This window comes from Eutrigla gurnardus, assembly GCF_963514095.1.
Source record: "Eutrigla gurnardus genome assembly, chromosome: 3".
Taxonomy (NCBI): Eukaryota; Metazoa; Chordata; class Actinopteri; order Perciformes; family Triglidae; genus Eutrigla; species Eutrigla gurnardus.
This window is the reverse complement of record NC_139917.1, coordinates 241,476-262,538: the sequence shown is the minus strand read 5'-3', so window position 1 is coordinate 262,538 and position 21,063 is coordinate 241,476. Positions and strand designations below refer to the sequence as shown.

At 43.6% G+C, this 21,063-nt stretch overlaps 1 protein-coding gene across 3 annotated transcripts in view; it reads left to right on the top strand.

Moving 5' to 3' along the window:
• Positions 1-1,208: 1,208 nt before the first annotated feature.
• LOC311010464 (phosphatidylinositol-3-phosphate phosphatase MTMR7-like) overlaps positions 1,209-21,063 on the top strand; it is a 29,825-nt gene continuing 9,970 nt past the window's right edge. The window contains exons 1-11 of one of the 3 annotated variants that reach the window (XM_084004968.1): positions 1,209-1,467; positions 2,211-2,336; positions 3,743-3,905; positions 9,994-10,151; positions 12,866-12,994; positions 14,046-14,180; positions 14,545-14,677; positions 14,807-14,916; positions 16,823-16,948; positions 17,192-17,241; positions 19,798-19,998. In XM_084004968.1, coding sequence (XP_083861094.1) covers positions 1,369-1,467; positions 2,211-2,336; positions 3,743-3,905; positions 9,994-10,151; positions 12,866-12,994; positions 14,046-14,180; positions 14,545-14,677; positions 14,807-14,916; positions 16,823-16,948; positions 17,192-17,241; positions 19,798-19,998 — 1,430 coding nt within the window. In that variant the 5' untranslated portion in view covers positions 1,209-1,368. Of the gene's footprint in view, positions 1,468-2,210; positions 2,337-3,742; positions 3,906-9,993; positions 10,152-12,865; positions 12,999-14,045; positions 14,181-14,544; positions 14,678-14,806; positions 14,917-16,822; positions 16,949-17,191; positions 17,242-19,797; positions 19,999-21,063 lie in introns of all 3 variants that reach the window. The other 2 variants (XM_084004967.1, XM_084004969.1) reach the window with 2 other exon arrangements.

Below are 21,063 nucleotides of genomic sequence, written 5' to 3'. Positions count from 1 at the left end.
AATCCCAATGGGCCATACCACAGAAGGTGACTGAGAACAACAGGGCCAAGGTTTTGTGGGACTTTAGCTTCCAGACTGACAAACAGCTCCTGGCTAACCAACCGGACATAGTGGTGGTGGACAAAGAGCAGAAGACAGTGGTGGTGATAGATGTGGCGATCCCAGCTGACGCCAACATCAGGAAGAAGGAACACGAGAAAATTGAGAAGTACCAAGGGTTGAAAGAGCAGCTGGAACAGATGTGGAAGGTCAAGGCTAGCTTTGTCCCCGTGGTAGTGGGGGCACTCGGGGCAGTAACCCCCAAACTGGGAGAGTGGCTCCAACAGATCCCAGGAACAACATCTGAAGCCTCAGTCCAGAAGAGTGCAGTCCTAGGAACAGCCAAGATACTGCGCAGAACCCTCAAACTCCCAGGCCTCTGGTAGAGGACCCGAGCTTGAGGATGACACAGATACCACCCCACCCGCGGTGAGAAGGAGATTTATATATATATAAAAACATCTATATGTGTGTGTGTAAATATGTCACCCCCACAGCAATTTCAGACCCAATATTTAAGTCACCAAGCACTGTTGCAATAATGTTTGAACATTATGAAACAATATTTTTTAACAGACCATGCGTTTCCTATTTCCCTGAAAATATTATAAATAATGGTGAAAGATAGATTATCATTATTTTATCTCATAGTAATATTTTTGTATTGTGTTTAAAGGTATTTTAAAAATAAACGTTTTCAAGTGTATTCTAAGTTGTGAAATGAAACGATAAAATCGCGCTAAAAACTAATGCTGAAAAAATAAATGATACATATAGAAAAAACACAATGAGCATGTAATTACATCACGTATAAGTTAAAAACAAAACAATAATTCGTTTTATCTCGTGCGTTCAAAGGACAGAAGGATGTGTTTACGCATGCGCTGTGTATCAAATTAACGCTCAGTCTGAATTTTCAAAATAAAGTACATATTTTTAGGTCGATTGCGTATTAAAACATTGGAAGATATTTCCCGGCAGAAATATCCCACGCAATTTGCTATGAGTCATATCTTGCAGATGCATTAACAGTATACAGTACGCCAGATGGAAATGCCACTATCTACGCTTGGGAAAATGTCTTCCTCCGAATTTTGTATTTTACTTTGAAAGGAATAACTGAAGGCCGCGCGGTTTATCATGGTCACAGTGGCTGGTGTGGTACACGGTCATGCAGCGAGCGATGGAGCTGATAGCCGTTTACCTTCCAGTTTAACAGAGCTAACCCGCGATACAGTAGCGGAAGTCATGGCAGATATTCCCGAGCAGGGGTACAGCAGCCACACAGAATACAGCCCGTTTGTTGACGTGAATCAGGGAATATAACGGATGACAGCCAAAGAAACAACAACACACAACACGCCGGACACTCTTTCTTCTACTCCACCATCTTGGTTGTCAGTGATGGAGCACATCCGGACGCCTAAGGTAACGACACCGTATTTGAACGGCAGTAACTGAAATCAAAGCCCGCTCCGTCCTTTGTCTTTATCTCTCCTCTCCTCTGTGTCCGCTCCTCTAATCTCTCTGTTCTTCAATGACACGCTCCCCTCCTCCCTCCGGCCATATCCCCCATCTCGGTTACAGTCGTTACGCGGCGCCGTTTCCATCAACGGGCGTCTCGTGAATGAAGGGGCAGCCGTCGGGAGGACGTACGTCTATGCTAGCAGCAGGCTCGGTTTAAAAGCACCGCGTCCAGGCGGTGTATCCCTGTTGGTTTAACGAACGAACGGTTCCCGCAGAGGACAACAAATCTGTGATACGTAAACGTTATGTGTCCGATAATGGGCTCAGCACCGATGTCCCTGACGGAGCTCTATGATCACGAGCTCCTGCTGCCAACAACGTATGTGTTTTATTACTTGCGGAATATCAACGTGTACTTGTATTCTGCCCAACCATGATGTAGCCCCCCCCCCCCCCATTAACACAACATTGAGAGTCTGTATTGATACAACCATTACAGTAACAGCTCTTCATAACATGACATTCATGTTCAGACCATTTCAATTTGAGCTCAGTGAAATCTGTTGAGTAATGCCAGAGAGAGCTGTTATTACAGTTAAAGAACCCCTGTTTTTTATGTGGGTGCCATGTTGAGTGGAGACATGTTTCCTAGCTCTTCAGCATGTTGTCATGACTCTGGTTTTTGGCTTGTGTGCCTCTGCCAGGTGGAAAACGTGCGTCTCCTGGACCGGTCGTCAGGACAGAGAAAGGCCAGTGTTGGGACTCTCTACCTTTCTGCCACGCACGCCATCTTTGTGGAAAACAACCCGGAGACACGCAAGGAGACATGGGTAATCTAGCTGCACCTGACATCATGAGCACTATCTCTACACCTGAGCAGTGTCACAGTCAGAGTGGGTATGTTTCATTAAACAGACAGGATCTAGGAAGCTAGCCATTGAGGTTCATTATGATTTAAATCATATATTTATAATCACAGCTGGTGATGACAGACTGTGTAAGTGCTGAGTTTCCAGACAAGAAAGAAATATGCCACCCTTCCCACTTTTAAATCTTGTGGAGGACACTGCCCTGTCCCTCTGGACCTCACTCGATAAAACAGACATCCAGAATCAGAATCAGAATTCCTTTATTGTCCCTCAACGGAGAAATTTGTTTGCCACAGCAGCCAAAGGACAGTATGTTACAAAAAACACAATAGTAATAATAACAATAGCAAAAATTAACAATATAAATTTAAAAAATGTAAAAATGTTGGGTGTCAGATTTCACCCAACTGTGTTTAGCAAGAACAAAGGAGACAGAAGTTAGTTTGGGTAAAAAGAACGACTGTGAAACTTCTTCTTCTTCTTTGTCATTCACTTCCTGTGAGTAAAACCATCAACTGATGTTTCAGGAAGGACATTCCTTCCTGAATCTCTGAGCTCACAAGACAGATTGTGACTCATGTTGATGCTTGTTGTTTTATAGTGCTGATGTCACTAACATTTGTACACATTTACAGTCTAGCCTTTTAGAATATATCCCATGCGATATTGTACTGAAATAATGACAAAAAAGCAATTTCTTTATATTTTTACGTCAAAATCCAACATCCCTCTCTTCTGTAAAACATTATGTGATGCATGCTTACATCAGCTCGTACTAACCAATTCATATGGTTGAAATGCTCTCAGCTTGACTTTAAAAATACATGGAATCATTCTAAAACGTCAGTGACCCTGGCCAAAATTCCTGCGATTCAGCGTATTATCCCAATAATCAACAAGCTGTGCTTTTATTTGTTTTGCATCAAACATCTCTCAGTTTTTCACTAAATCTATCTAACATCCTTTTCACTGAAAAAATCAAACAATCGTTGATGTTCCCCCTGCATAAATAAAGGATGAATCAATAAAAAACAGCAACATTGTGAGTCTGTAGTTTGTTTTTTATTTTTGAAATAAGACTCTATTTTCACTCCTCTACCATGATAGCATGCTAGACAGCTTTTTTAAGTCACTCATGGGACGACATTCACGATTATCCTGATGATGGAAATTCACCACAATCAATGTTTTGTTAGGGAGCCTTTGATCACGATGTGCAATAAAATCCTAAAGAAAACGTCATTAGTTATCATATAAAGGACCTTGATGGAGAAAAGGCAACATTGTGTGTGTTGTGTTTTCTTGCATGTCTTCATGTCAGGTCAAGATGTCTACAATGGATAATAGGACAGATGTGTGCGTTCCAGGTGTTGCACAGTATGGTGAGCAGTGTGGAGAGGCCACCCACCATCCCCACAGGAAGTCAGCTGATCCTGCGTTGTAAGGACTTCCAGGTCTTCCAGATCCTCATCCCACAGGAGAGAGACTGTTTGGATGTCTACGCCTCATTGGCCAGATTGTCACGACCAGGTGTGTATGTGTATTCATGAATGTTAGTGGTTCAATGTTTGTTAGGGGCCGATCACAACTGTTATAAGAATTTGTCCGTAAACGAATAAATTCACCCAAGGAGGAGATCGGAGACATAAGTAAAGTCGACGTCTGACTTTAATCTTGATCAAGAGGAGCAGTTACAATGCAACAACGTGTGAGGATGCTACAGAGAAAGTGCTCCAATCACTGTTGTGACTTGAGTCTTTTAAAGGCACAGGAGATAATGCGTCATTGACAGTTAATCTTCATGCAGAACAAGACATCATGACTACCAGGCCTCTGATAACATTTAGGTCAGCAATGGGGATACTAAAGTAATAAACAGTTCAACACATAAAGCTGTAACCTGAACAAAGAAAACTTTAAGACATGAGGTTATACAAAATTCTTATAACAACAACGAACAAGATTGTTCAAATATGCCCCTCGGCAAAGAGCCAGGTCAAACAGCTGATTAGTCTGTGCAGCTAGTTATAGGTCATCAAAATTAAAAACCACTGACATAAACCTTTTATTTGCTACAGCCATTGTCTGTTCCTACACATCTACCACAATCAAAACAGGAAGGAGGTGGTTAAGGAGTAAAGCCTGCCTCTCAATTTAATTAGGTGTTTAGGCCAAGTGTGACACTGAGGAGCAACTCCACGCCTGCTGCTGAAAAGTTGAGACTATTATGACATTTTTGTGTGACTAAAAGCCGTGAGAAAAACACGTCATGTTTATATCATAAATCATTAAAGTCCCAGTCGGCAAGTCCGGCGGATCGAGGGCACTCTGTCAGATTTTGAATGTTTACAACTCTCACGCTCCTCCCCCACGACCATTGAGCACCTTCCCCTCGACTTCGTGCCCTTTGAAATCCCTTAGATCACGCCAACTTTGGAAACGCGGGTCCGATGTTGACTCTCGTTTTATCACGGGCACCGTCGCAATCTCTCTTTTTTTCCTTCTTTTCCACCGGTGTTTTCTTTTCCTTGGTCGTTTCGGTTTTTACAGTTTTTTTCAATTGTTTACATGCAATTTTGAAAACCGGGTTATTTTTTTCAAAATATAATCACAATTATCCAAACACCAAACTCAATTTGCATAATTCCTAGATTGTTTGCAAAATGACACACTTTTGTTGGGACCTCACCATTAGGACTACACAATGCGGCCTACAAAAGCCTTCACATGTGGTCAGAACAAAGGAACAAAGGTTCCTCGCACCTAGGTGCTTAAGAACTCTCTCTTCCATCGCAACACCACGTTGCAACAGGAGGTGGACTCGTCCACCGCAGCACACCGCTGCAACAGGAGACCAACTTATAACATCTGCAGGGTTTCCTTTGTCTTAGGCCACAGTCTTCTCGCTGGACGAGCGACTGTTTTTCCCCGTTTTCCGCGACTCGCCCCTTTTCTTTTACTCGTTTTTGGATCCTGAGAGATCACCACAACCGCGCGATCCTATGTTTACCTGCAGAAGAAGAAACACAAACGGTTTCGTTATTTCAGTGACCAGCCGGAAGCCCCGCTCCTGTCTGAAGTCAGCTGACTAAATCGCCAAGCGTGCGATTATATTGTTGCCCGCAGAAGGAAGAAACACAAACTGTTTTCTTTATTGATCAACGAGAGGAAAAACGCCCCGCTCTCGTCTGGACTTAGCCGACTCATCACATCCCCCGCTGACGCCGGGGACTCACGAACTACCGCCGCCGCCCGCCATCGCCGGCACGGACTCGCAGCCTACGCAACGACACCAGTAAGAGGCTATCAGTCTGGGCAGGGACATAAGTTTGATAGTGTAGGATATGCTTGTAATTCTTGTTAACGTGTTTTAAGTTTTGATCACGGACCGCCGAGTCCGTTGCTTTCTGTGTTGTTGTATTTGAATGCTGATGGTGTACCCACGCCGCTGGGTTGATTTCTGTAACAATGTTTTTGACTAACCTCAGCCATATTCGCGAGCTCAGTGAGCGTCTACTATCAGTTAAAGGACCGGGGTCCCGCTGAACGACCAGTTCATTCACGAGCTCCCGTGTGATAGTAACACGCCTCCTGAGCCTTAGAATATTGCGCGCGCATTCTCCCCCTCTCTTTGTTTGTGTCCCGCTAACACACACACGCACACATACACCGCCCCCCACACGTATCCTCCGTCAGCTGTTTCCGTCTCCGGACGCTAAGGACATAGCTCCATCTGGTGGCTGTACCCGGCCATCTCTCGCTCGCTCTCTCTCTCTCTCTCTCTCGCGCGATTCTATCGGATGTCAGTGGCTCCGCCCCTGAACGCTGTGAGGAATAGCTCCATCTGGTGGCTGCACCCGGCCATCTCTCCCTCTCTCTCTCCCCCTCTCTCGCTACTTCATCTGACGTCAGTGGCTCCGCCCTGAACGCTGTGAGGAATAGCTCCATCTGGTGTTCGCGCCCGGCCATATCTCTCTCTCTCTCTCTCTCTCTCTCTCTCTCTCTCTCTCTCTCTCTCTCTCTCTCTCTCTCTCTCTCTCTCTCTCTCTCTCTCTCTCTACACACACGCACACACACACACGCACACGCACTCCACGTGTGTCTCTTCCTTTGTTTAGCTTAGCTTTGTGTGTTAGGTAGTTAGGTAATAAGGCTTGGTTGATTGCAGTGTTATTGATCGTGATCATTATTACTGGTTTTAATAAATCTTATTATATTATAACTAGCGGTCTCTTGTGCTTGTTGTGTATATGTCACTGGATAACAGCAGGTTGTGAAGGCTAGTGCTCGAATTTCACGCCTTTTTAATTGTTCGATTGTTTTTATAATTCTATGCCAATGATCACGGTGATTGGCATGTGAGTATAAAACCTTTTATATTGAGACTGAATACAGTTTTTGGTTATCTTTTCCCTGATCCCAGGGTGGTGCCCCGTTTATTCATGATTATATCATGATAATGTATTAAATATAATTATTAATATCGATAATCATATTGACATCAATAATTAGCTGTTGATAACCAAATCTGCTCCTGCTACTACCCCAACACTTCAGTCAAAAAATACACACTTCAGTCAAAACATATACACATTTTTGTGAAAATGCTATTAGTTTTCATTTAACCAACACGGTCCTCAATGATCAGACACTATTGCAGCCAGTTTCACACTGGTGTGATAAATAAAAAACACATTTGTAAAAAAACTAATTTTAGGAAATAGCATCTGCTAGATTTTTGGCCAGACATTGTTATGTAAGGGATAATTTAGATGTCATAAAAATAGTGACAAACCCACAACATTCTTCATGATTAGTTTGAGATATAGGGAGAATGTACACAAATAGGCCTACTATAAACTTACCAAGCACTGCACAACACTGATGCTGCAGACTGAATATTTCAAGTATTTATTTTATCTACCTCTTCCTCTATCTCCTTCTTCTCCTCTTCCTCTACCTGGGCCTCCTCCTCTACCTCCTTCTCCTCTTCCTCTACTGCCTTCATCTCCTCTTTGAGCTCCCCCTCTCATTCTCACTCTTCTTCTTCTTCTAGCTCCTTCCATTTTTGTTGAAGACAGGTGAACTCACCTGCTGCCTTTTATAGCACACCTGAGTGCTGCATTTTCAAATAAGCACATGTGTGCTTCCACCTGGTGGATGTGATTATTATTAGTGTGGTCATTGGCAATCCGGGGCTTTGTAATGACAAGGAAGTAACAATCCTTATCTGTGTCTAAGGTGTGAAAAATGTGTGTAGCGTTTTACAAATCCCTGTGTGTAATGTTTTGCAAAAAGGGTGAATGAGACATTGTGTGTAATGTTGTGCAAATCTGTGGAGGTGTTTTGCTCCTTGGAGTAGAATTTCGCAAATTGTGTGGAAATTTTTATTTTAGTGTGTAAACAATCGAAAAAAACTGTAACGAGAAATTACTTCCCTCCGCCTCCCCCCTGTGATAGTGGAACGACCGGAGGGGGGGGGGGGGTGGGGGGCTCTGTGTGTGCATGAACACAGCCCTGCGTGCTGATTGGACAGGATGATCCGGGCGCTGTTATGGTCACAATTAAAAACCAATAATATCAACATTTCTGCATTTGTCACTGTCCATTCCCATAGTTAAGGAATGCTGAAAAGTTTTGAATATTTTAACTTTTATGTGCGTCTAAAAAACGGAAATAAAGTGACGCACCACACAGGAGAATAGTCATGTAGGTGCACCGTACCACAAGGACACAGTGGTTTTGCAGGTAACGCGTTTCCAGTGATGCGTATCGCTGTATCTGGGCCCTCAAAGGGAAATATTCTCAATTCTCATTGTTTTCAGCACCAGGCGTCACTCCACTTTACAATGTCACACTTGGTCCAGGCAGCCAATGGACCTGCATTCGAATTAGACTGCATTTATTTAGTCTTCTGACTGTTCAGAGCACTACATGTCAGCATCAGCCAATCACACACAATCATACACTGATACACACACACATTCTCACTCCGATGGCAAAGCCTTCAGGTCAGTACGTTGCCCAAGGGCACTTGGACATGTAGACGGGAGGAGCCGGCGATCCAACCAATCATCCGTCTGGAGGGTGACTTGCTCTTATTCTTGCCCAGTCAAACTGAGCAAGAGGCTTTACTACTTAACCCCTCTCTTCCTGTTTTGATGGGTAGCAATGAATGCATATGAAATGCAATTCATGCACACAATGTTCATATCAGGGTTTTTAAAATCTGATGAACTGCATATTTTTTCAGTATGTTGTCTGGAACAAGAGCTCCAGGTTTGCTTGCCTGGTTGAACGGTTGTACCTGGAGTGACGTACCTTTGAGTGATGTCAGGCACACACACACTTCACTCCTACTGGGTGAATGTGTGAGTGTGTCAGTCTACTGCTTTGACAGTATATCCAGTTTTTTTCAGTCACTAACAAGCGTTTGTCCAACCAGTTGTCATATTTTCAAAACTCTCAACACAATTGGCCTGGCATCGGCCTTTTGTGGCCATACCAATCACACATTTCATGTCGTTTTCACACAATATGCACTCAGTGAACACATTTCTACAATGCTTACATTTTCTTAACAGACAAGCTATACCTCCCAACAAAATTATGGATTGTTTTGTATTATTTACAAATGTTAACACACAACATCCCACAGTAGCAAAAACAATATTCCAAACCTTAGATACAGTATAGAAACCTCTGCTTCTGCAATGCTATCAGTTAAAAAACAATATATCTCAGCTGATAATAAACAAACAATTGAATAATTGACACACAGCTGATTTGGGCCAACCACAGCTGATTCCAGTCTGGCTTAGACTCAGTGGCAGGGGTTATGTTTTTCTATTACACTGACACTTATACAGTAAAAGGAGGACTTTGAGGAGTGATGTTTTTGGAAACAGAAAAAGACAAACTTTTTATCTGGGCTTTTTGCTGTTGATTTTTTGTCCAGAATGTTCTTGTGTGTTTCATGGATATTTTGTTGTAAGCAATACTGTAAAACTTTTTTCTGTTATACTATCATACTGTAAACAGTATTTCTACTGTACCTCCTGTAGTAAACAGTAAAGGAAAAAAAATCTGATTTGCTTTTTACTGGAATGCTTTTGAATGTGAACATTACATGTGGACATACAGTTCCAACTTCCCAACCAAGAAATTTAGTGTAAAAACAGTGGATTGCATGTTTTGCATGCAAATACCTGTAAAACTGAAACATAAAAGTCCATGCAGTTTTTGTAATGTCAACAATAGCCAGCATTTTGAAACCTGGTGTACTCTGACTGACTGCATGTACCTTGTGAAGTGAAAACAAGTGTTATTCTTTGACAGAATAATTTCATTTTGAGTCAGATTTCCAGTGTTTCGGTAAAGTAAGTGTGTGCAGAGAAAGATGTGTTCTATTTTGAAATGAAGAGTTAGTATATATTTAACACAATGTGTTTTGAGAGGAAAATTATCCATTCGGCCAATTGTGTTTTGTAGGTGTGAGTCTGTGTTAAGAGTTTAGAAAAAGTATCTGAAGTATGGGTAAGCGCTTGTTAGCAATTGAAAAAACTGTAAGTATATATAAGATGCTGATTTGAAATGCTTCTTCCTCTCCCCTCCCCAGAGAAGTACAGTGAGCTGTACTGCCTGTCCTTTAATCCCAATGTCAACAAAGTGGAGAGAGAAGAGTCCTGGACCTTCATAGACCTCATGGAGGACTACAAGAGGATGGGAGTTCCTAATAACCTGTGGGTTGCTACAGCAGCGAACAGTGAATACAGGGTTAGTGAGTCTATTTGTTCCTTTTGTACAAATACATGTTCGGTATTAAAGTGCTGTAATGGGAATTTTGGATGTTTGTACTTTATAATCAGAATATTTGTCAGGCTGACGCCATCCGCATCTCCTCATCTGACTGTTACGCTATGACGAAAATGAATGCCTGTTTGTAGATGATATGAACATGAGTGCCACATTGACATAAGATAATTTCAGGACTATGACGCCTGTGTTCTGTAATTCTTGACCTTGCCTGTACATCTTGTCTTTGTAAGATAGGACATGATCCGTCCTTTGGTTCCTCCTCCTTAAAAGGGAGACTGTTGTTGGACTCAGGGTCGTTCCTGCTGGGTCTGAACCTTTGTATCAGAAGGCAGGGGTGAACAGTACTCTCCTCTGCAGATTAGAATACTTAGTGAAATAAACCTCGGAGAAAGAGCTGATCCTGGTTGTTGATCTTTATTGGGCAGATTCATTTTTCCACAACAGTGCTTTAAATGATTGCTGGATGATAATGTTAGAGATTAAGGGCCCTAGTTTCGTGGCGCAGCGCAGGGCGGCGCAGGGTGGCGCAGGGTGGCGGAGCCGACGCAATGCAAGTTTCGACCCGCGCAGCCTTGCGCACCGTCAGTTTGGCAGTTTGGTGGATCGCCTGCGCCAAGATGGGTGTGGCGGCGCAGCAGGGGGAGGCGTCACAGATTCAGCTTGGCGTAGCGGAAGTTTCGTGGCAAAAAGCCTCGCCGAGACTGCGCTGAAAGCTCGCCAGCTCCAACCTGGTCTACTTTCGGCGCAAGGCGTAAATAAAGTCCATTCATTCAATGCGAATCACAGCTGGCGGAGTGGAAGTTTGGCTGACGGCGCGCAGTGCGCACACGTCACCGAGACCTCACAGGCAGGTTTCCACAGTTCCAGGCACATTTAAATCAATAATCACAACAAACACTATTTAATGCAACTAATTGAATTAACACGTGAATTTATATCTATATAGATTGTCCCGTCACATCTGACGTCAGATCAAAGGCGGATGGCACGCGTAACGGAAACTCAGCCTCTCGGACCAAAACATCTCCCTCTCTCTCTCCTGTTTTTTATAATATCGGCATTGTTGTTATTATGATACGCGCGCACAGCGCGTGATGAGAGTGGTGGGAGCGCCGGCGCTGCTTCTGTCATCGGGTTGTCAAATGACGGAACTTGCACTGAACCTCCCCTAACGCATTAAAGGTGAGGAGAGGAGCTCATTTGATTGGTGAAGATCTGAATCGGCTGTATTAATCCCAGTCCACGCCTCGTCTCCCACTCACGCCTTCTTCTCCTCCCTCTTACCCACTTGCGCCGGTGGGCGAGACGGGAGGTGTGCCTGCGCGAGCCTGCGCGGTGCACGAAACTTGCAAAGTCCAGGCGGACACACCCCGTCGGCGCGGCGCAGGTGCGCTGAAAGCTGACTGCGCCTGGTCTACGAAACTAGGGCCCTAAATGTATTTGTGTCATAAAACAGGAGGGAGTTGAGGTGAAGTTATACCTAAGGTTCTCTAGTTATAAGCAGTGAATACGTCTTGTGTTCAGGCCATTCACAAGGTCATAGATACGATAGTACAAGCCTCCCCTCAGCATAGTGTGCTGATCAGCAGCGAGCTGAGTTTCTAACATGAGCCCTCTCAAAGCAGCGCCTTCACACCGAGAGTTGGGTTGTTTGGTCCGGACGAAGGGGAAACATTTTCAAATGGGGAATCTCATTTCCGCTCCAGTTCCTGTTCACACTTTTTGCAAACGATCCAGCAGACTAAACAGGAACTTATATAGACTGACAGGTAGGCATGGGACAATATGGAAATTTGATGTCACAATTATTCACGATTCTGTCCTGATAATTATCAAAATATGCTTAAAACTCTTAAAATGGCATTCTGTTGAAAAACAATCAAATAAGGTTTCCCTGCTTAAATACAAGAAAAATAAAGAAATCATATGTTTCTGTATCCTGCATTTTCTAAATCAGGCTCTATTTTCCACTACAATAGTAGCAGGTAGACAGCTTTTTCAAGTCACTCGTTGTGACCATATTCACGATAATAATGATTATGTAAACGTTTAACGTATTGTGAGTGTGTTTTATCGCGATCTGCGATAACATCCTGTACTGTCCCATCCATAATGGCAGCTGACTCGCTGATTGGACAGTTTTGGCAGTTGTCATCCTGCATCATCAGGACTAATGTGGTGGAAAGAACTTCTGGTGACTGACAGACGTTTATGCAGCAATTTAATGCTTCTAATGTGTATATTATGTTTTTTGATGAATGCATGATTATCAGCATTATTAGTGTTAAATCGACTGCATGGTATGATGAATAATGGTAGAGACAAGACTGGACAAGATGACTGGTGTGAACACGTGGACACACATGAGGTGTGTTACTGTGTTGATGAACCCACAAATAACACAATACAACAACAACAACAGCTTCAGATTCATAAATCAGGGGAAATAACCCACACTCATAGATCTGACTGAAGTCTATCAGATCACTTGCTGAAAAGATTTCACCATCAGCAGATGGATTTATTTTAGTTGAACTTGTGAAATCATGCTACAATCACATATTTGCTTTCACACACAGACAGAAAGCACCAGAGTCTGCAGCATCTCCTCACAGAAACATGTTCAGTGTGAACAGTCTCTGATGTGATGGTGTGTTTGTGTCATTTCCCAGGTGTGTGATACTTACCCATCACAGCTGTTTGTTCCAAAGTCGGTCACACCTGCCATCATCGTGGGAAGCTCACGGTTCAGGAGTCGAGGACGTTTCCCTGTTCTGTCCTACTTCCACCAGGACACACTGGTCAGTGTCATGGACACACACGCACGCACACACTCTGACACACACACTCACACACGCTCACACACACACACACACACACACACACACACACACACACCACACACACACCACACACACACACACACACTCTCACACACACACAACCACATACACACACACACACTCACACACACATATACACACACACTCACGCACACTCACACACACACACACACTCATACACACATACATACACACACACTCACACACACACACACACACACACACACACACTCACACATACACACTCACTCACACACATACAGACACACATACACACTCACACACACTCACACACACTCACACACTCTCACACACACACACACACACACACACACACACGCACACACACACAGGAAGAACCATGTGAATATTTGTTTGGAAGATTGGACAGTTAACTTACCCTTTTTCAGGTTTTTCTGATTGTTAAACAACAGCGGGCACAACCCTCCACCAACCTGTCTCCCTGCCACTCTTCTCCCTCCACCAACCAGACACCTGCTGAAGTCTTCAGCTGAAGTTACAACCATCAGTGTTTGACGGGTTGCTGAAATCATCCTGTGTTGAATGTGAGGTTTACAGTTTGACAGCGGTGTGTTAACATTTGAACAAAGTGCTGTAAGTCCACAGTGTTGTGCAGGTTGTGGTTAAATTTAGGAGAGAAATGTGGAGAGTTTATATAATTGTGTTCCATTAATGAAACAGGAACTAGAGTTTGGTCCACATGAACTGCTGCTGTGCAGACTGTGGCTAGAGTTTTACACATGTGACTCCAGATGTGCCCGCTGTCGTTTAGCAGTCAGAAAAAAAACTGTAGGGGGGGGAGCTGGAGCCGATTGGGCAAAGGCAGGGTACACCCTGGACGGGTTGCCAGTCCATCGCAGGGCTATCATCAAAATGTGTTGAAAATAAATGTTTCTTTTTCTACTCTCGACCTTTTTGAGGGAAACAATATTATATAATTCAATGTGTCATCATGTGATAATGATTATCACGTTTCCTTGTCATCCAGGCAGCAGTGTGCCGGTGTAGTCAGCCGCTGTCTGGCTTCAGTGGACGCTGTCAGGAGGATGAGATGATGCTGCAGGTCGTGATGAAGTCCAACCCTGGCAGTGACTACATCTATGTGCTGGACACCAGGCCCAAGGTGGGTGCTATTTGCAGAACACTGAACGTTTATGTTTCCTAATAATATTCCCTAAAGGAAGCATCACTCTGCTATGGTGGACACCAAACCAACAAGTCCACAAATCAACTATTGTCTTGTAGGAAGTCACACAACTGATTGGCGACTGTGGTACACGGCCTGTTATCAAAGAAAGGCTGAACATATGGACTAAAGAGGTGCTATTGTGTGTGTGTGTGTGTGTGTGTGTGTGTGTGTGTGTGTGTGTGTGTGTGTGTGTGTGTGTGTGTGTGTGTGTGTGTGTGTGTGTGTGTGTGTGTGTGTGTGTGTGTGTGTGTGTGTGTGTGTGTGTGTGTGTGTGTGTGTGTGTGTGTGTGTGTGACAGCTGAATGCCATGGCAAATCGTGCAGCAGGTAAAGGCTACGAGAACGAGGACCACTACACCAATATCAAGCTGCAGTTCATCGGCATCGAAAACATTCACGTCATGAGAAGCAGCCAGCAGAAAATCATCGACGGTGAGAAGGAATTATACAAAGATGCAGAAGAGATGGAGAAAGCAACAGCTGAGTTCAAGTCATCACACAGAGCTGCTATCAGTAAATACACAGACATTTGCCATGTCTCTCTCTCTCTTTTCCATGCAGTGGGTGAGATGAGAACTCCGTCCATGACTGACTTCCTGTTTGGTCTGGAGAACTCTGGTTGGCTCAAACATATTAAAGCCATCCTTGATGCTGGGCTCTTCATAGTGAGGGTGTGTGCACGGACACACTCAGACACACACACAGCAACCACAAATATTATAAAGAATCTGTGTAAAAACGTAGAAAGCCACACACGATTAATCACAATGGTTTACCATTTGTAAATATACTGTTGGGGATGTAGCAGGAGCAGATTTGGTTATCAACAGATAATTATTGATGTCAATATGGTTATCAATATTAATAATTATATTTAATATGTTATCATGATATAATCATGAATAAACGGGGCACCACCCTGGGATCAGGGAAAAGATAACCTAAAACTGTATTCAGTTTCAATATAAAGGTTTTATACTCACATGCCAATCATCGTGATCATTGGCATAGAAGTATAAAAACAATCTAACAATTAAAAAGGGCATGAAATTCGAGCACTAGCCTTCACAACCTGCTGTTATCCAGTGACATATACACAACAAGCACAAGAGACCGCTAGTTATGATATAATAAGATTTACTAAAATCAGTGAGCTATTCCTCACAGCGTTCAGGGGCGGAGCCACTGAGGTCAGATAGAATAGCGAGAGAGGGAGAGAGAGCGAGAGATGGCCGGGTACAGCCACCAGTTGGAGCTATTTCCTTGGCGTCCGGAGACAGAAACAGCTGGCGTAGGATACGTGTGGGGGCGGTGTATGTGTGTTAGCCGGAACAAAGAGAGAGAGAATGCGTGCGTAATACACAAAGGATCAGTAAGCTATTACCATCACACGGGAGCTCGTGAATGAACTGGCGTTCGTTCGGCGGGGCCCCGGTCTTTTAACTGATGGTAGATCACTTACTGAGCTCGTGAATGTATCCGAGGTTGGACACGCACTGTTGAAATGAAACCCAGCGGCGTGGGTGCACCCAGCGGCGTCAGCACATCAGCATTCAAATACAACAACACAGAAAGCAACGGGCTCGGCGGTCCGTGATCAAAACTTAAAACACGTTAACAAGAATTACAAGCATATCCTACACTATCAAACTTATGTCTCTGCCCAGACTGATAGCCTCTTACTTTGTCGATGTGCGTAAGTCCGTCTTGTGCGGCGGCGATGCTTCTTGACGCGCTGGACGAGCGACAGACTGTGGTTCGCGAGTCCTCGGTGGCAGCGGGGGACGCGACCAGTTGAGTCCAGACGAGAGCGGGGCGTAGCAGTTATCCTTCTCGTTGGTAGCTGGAATAAAGAAACCGTTTGTGTTTCCTCTTCTGCAGGTAAACAAAGAATCGCGTCTGCGGCGATCTTCTCGGGATCCGTAATCATAAAAAAAAAGGAAAAAGGCGAGTCGAGGAAAAGGAGGGAAAACAGTCTGTCGCTCGTCCAGCGAGTTGGGAAAAGACTGTGGTCTAAGACAAAGGAAACGCTGCAGACGTTAAAAGTTCGTCTCCTGTTGCAGCGGTGTGCTGCGGTGTAGGAGCTCACCTCCTGTTGCAACGTGGTGTTGGGATGGAAGAGAAAGTTCTTAAGGCGGCGCCAGGTTTTATACCTCAAGGCTGCTCCCGGGGACCCCCTGGGGTACCTGTGGTTGTCAGCCAATAGGGCACGAGTTGTGTGACGTTGCACTTCGCACCTGGGTGAGAAGTTAAGCCAAAATGGCGGTTGTAGTTTTTTATTATCCCCTTTGTCCCTTTGTTCTGACCGCATGTGAAGGTGTCCTTGTAGGCCGCATTGTGTAGTCCTGATGGTGAGGTCCCAACAATACCCTTTTCTCTGTATATTGTTGTGGGAACAGAAGGATTATAGTGGTTAACCTTGTTAGCAGCTTCACACCAGAATCTAGGTGGATCCAGAGCTAGTAAGGGTGCTGCTCTGCTGCAGATCCACCCCTTATATTATTTCATGTTTTAGAGACTAAAGGAATATTACCCCAGATTGGATGTGTTGTGTTTAACTGCTCCCTCTGTCTTCAGGCAGTGGCTGATGAAGGTGTCAGTGTGTTGGTACACTGTTCAGATGGCTGGGACAGGACGGCCCAGGCCTGCTCTATAGCGAGCATACTGTTGGACCCATACTACAGAACCATCAAAGGACTCATGGTAGCACACACACACACACACACACACTGCTGACTTGTTCTTATTCTAAGACCAGACCCTGGCTATTCCATGTGTATAAATGTATAAACCAGAGAATGTCTATGTAGAAACAAGAACTTCACTGTCATGTTTATGTCCAAATGGTCTGTTTATTGCAATGAAATCACAAACATAACAATGCATCTTATTATTGCTCTGTACTCTCTCCTGTATATGTCCATCTCTTCCACTCCTCACTTCCAGGTGCTGATAGAGAGAGACTGGGTCTCCTTTGGACACAAGTTCTCCCACAGGTATTTGTGGACGTCTGATTTAAACACTTCAGTAACTGACTTCAGCGTCAGTAACATCATTACAATAATTATGGCTGTTTTATTTTGTAAGACGGCCAACCAAATGAGTCAAAATCAATCCTACAAATAAGTTCCAGGCAATAGATGAACAGAAAGTTGGCTAGTGTGATGATCAGAGTGTGTGGAGATTGCATGTTGGTGTTTAGCACAAACATGCCTCCAAAGTTCCTGGGTTCGATTCCCGGGTCAGGTTCAGGTTCCTTCTGTGTGGAGTTTGCATGTTCTCCCCATGTAAGCGTGGGTTCTCTCCGGGTTCTCCGGCTTCCTCCCACAGTCCAAAGACATGCAGGATGGGGCTAAATTGCCCGTAGGTGTGAATGTGAGCGTGAATGGTTGTCTGTCTCTACATGTCAGCCCTGCGATGGACTGGCGACCTGTCCAGGGTGTACCCTGCCTTCGCCTAATGACAGCTGGGATCGGCTCCAGCCCCCCGCAGACCCTGAATACAGGATACGCGGTAGACAATGGATGGATGGATGCCTCCAAAGTATGACTCGACACAAGAATGCTTGTAGAATACAAGTATTTTCTTGATATTCTGGGTTCGGTACAAAAGAGATCAGGCCAGATCCGGTCCAATGTGAAAGGTTCAGGCTAATGTAACACAAGGGGAAAGGCTGGAAGGCTAGAACCAGAGTACAGAGACAAACTGGCAAGCAGGACGAGACTACAGGGTTCAAATCCCCAGAGAACAGCTGATGTTGTGTGTCTCCGTGTTTCAGCCCTGTGATCGTCTGTCCTCCCGTCCTGTCAGCTGGAAAGGATGCTTACATCATGGATATACAACACATGTCAACATACCATACCTAAAATAGAGAAATACAAATATGCCAGCAAACATTGAAACATAAGTTACAAAATGAAAACGATACATGTTTTTAGGTGGAAATTACTTCTCCAGCTCTGACATGTTAAACTCCACACTCAGTACAACATCATGTTCTAATCACCACTTTAGTGCTCTGACTTTCTGTTTTGAATGGATCATTCATTTCAGCGTTCCCAGTATTTTAAAGCAACACTAAAGAGTATTTAGTGCCTTAAAATAATGTTTCCAAAATAGTTTCAGTGGTTCATCACCTCAAAACCGGGTGAACGGCACTTCAGCATTCGCTCTGCAGCCCTCTATCAGCTGTAACCGCACTATGTAACTTTGCCTCGTCGGGTAGCGGTTTTGTAGTTCTAATGAGACTACGAATTTGACCTGCTTTACGGCAAGCGTTACAAAAGCCGGTAGGTGGAGGCTCTGCATAGAGATCAGTGGGAGAACACCCGGCAGGTGCGTGGAAGATACCTTGCAGCTAGGTAGTTTTTAAATTGGCGTCATGGCAGAGCCTGCAAAGAAAAGGAGGAGTATAATGTCCGATGAGGCGAAGAAAAGAAAACTGAAGCATGACAAAGAATGAGCTCGAGTGAATATCGGACCAGCTCACACTCGTTGGCAAGAGCAGAAGGAGGCTACAAAATGCAAGACGGATGGTGACTTGGCTTTGTTGCTGCTGGACTTGTAAATAATACCGGTCATCATTTTTTTTCCAACAGTGTGCATCTGTGTACAATATATCGTCGATTATTTTATTGGCTCATGTTAGCTAAGGCATTAGCTATTGTGCTAATATATATGTAACTATCGCTATGGCTCATGTTAGCTAATCTTAGCTAAGGCGTTAGCTACTCTACCTTGTCACTGGACATCGTTCAAATCGTTCATCGTTTCCAGAGCCGGTTCTGCATACAAACAAATAACGTGTGTGCGATGGTAGGCTGCGGTAGGCTAAATTATTTACGACGGCAGTAATGGACAATTCTCTTCCAACCTGTAGGGGGACCGAAGAGGAAAAGTTCTTAAGTGTTGCTTTAATGTTTAATGCCTCTATTTGAGAGGTGATTGGTTATCACGATTTCTCTTCTAGTCGTTTAGTATCTCTTAGTTATTCTTAAATAATAACTATATATACATAGAAAATGAAGGTCTTAGCCAGTAAAACAGCGTTGTTTTGTTTGGTCGGTCTTTGATCAGTTTGGTGAAAGCTATGTATAATTATTTGTATCTACAACATTAATTTAATAACTAGGGAAATTGGATCACTTTGGTCAAACTTTATTTGACAAAAGCCCAAAAGTAATATTTAAAATACCTGAAATCTACCAGAAGTTATCAGTTGTACTGAGTCGTCATGCTACTATTATTTCATGTGAAATTTGAGCAACCACATCTTTGACACCCTGATTACTGCTATTTCCTTATTGTTATTTAATCAATACATTCATTACATAATGCATTCCTTTTAATAATAGAATGGAGGAACACACACACATATGTACACACATATATACTGTATTTCAACATATATTTTCTCTCAGGGGTCATTATCATTGTTTTGTTGGACCATACAGCACTGGCGTGTGTCTTGTCTTGTTCAGAACGGGATGAGTAATTGATTATTGAAGAGTAAGCGGTGTGCTGGACGTTAAGGCGGAGCTGTGTGCCTGCAGGTACGCCCACCTGGACGGAGATGCTAAAGAGGTGTCTCCTGTCATCGATCAGTTTCTGGAGAGTGTGTGGCAGCTGTCCGAGCAGTTCCCATGTGCCTTTGAGTTCAACGAGAGCTTCCTCATCGCCATTCACACACACATCTACTCCTGTCAGTACGGGACCTTCCTGGGGAACTGCCAGAAGGAACGTAGGGATATGAGGTAGGACTTACAGAGTGCCTATATACTGTGTGTGTGTGTGTGTGTGTGTGTGTGTGTGTGTGTGTGTGTGTGTGTGTGTGTGTGTGTGTGTGTGTGTGTGTGTGTGTGTGTGTGTGTGTGTGTGTGTGTGTGTGTGTGTGTGTGTGTGTGTGTGTGTGTGTGTAAATGTATATACAATGTATATGTGTGTGTAAATGTATATACACACACACATTCAGTCAAACATCCTTTTTTATCCTGGTTCAGCCTTGGAAATTGGAAAACTAGACACCATTACTTCCACATTTCTGGGTGCTTTCTGCTAAACTCAGTCATTAACAACCTCCAAATGTTGACACCATTATACTTCTGTTTACATCCAAGAATATTTGCTGCTCATTTCAGAAATGAGCACAGCATAGCTTTTACAAATGTCCCTCTCCAAATGGTACATGTAGTATCATTTAATTTGCTATTGTGTTTTATCATGTTAGTATTATTATTATTTATCTTTTTGAACATGTATTATTAGTTCCTTGACAGTTAGTCTCACACCGCTTCACATTCACAAATAATATTGGTATTCAGTGGCGTGCACAGACATTTTTTGGGGGTCAGGTGCTCAGTGAAAAGTAAGGGCACTTTATGCAGCATGTAGAACTGACAGCTGCCTTATTATAGCAGTGTGAGTTTTAAAAAATAAATAAACATTACAGGCACATGTTGAATGTAATTGCATATTTATTAATGTCAATATCTTAATAAAATTACTTGACCTTTGAACTGGTAAAGTTTCACACTATAGCACTGATCAGTCAATCACTATCGTTTTATTTCCCAGAGAGCTTCTCCCCTGGGCTGCCTGCTGTAGCTCCCTTTCTTTTCCCCTTCTTATCCTCTCCTTTCTCGGCATTATGCTGCAATTTGTAAATAAAAAGAGACCAACAATATGAATAAGACTGTTTGGTTATATTTCAACAAGGCACAGGGCTACTTTTTCTGCAGGCAATTGCCTGTTTGTCATTTAGCAAATAAATTACTGCAAGAGTTAATTATGTAGCCTAATGTAAACCTACACAATAGCCT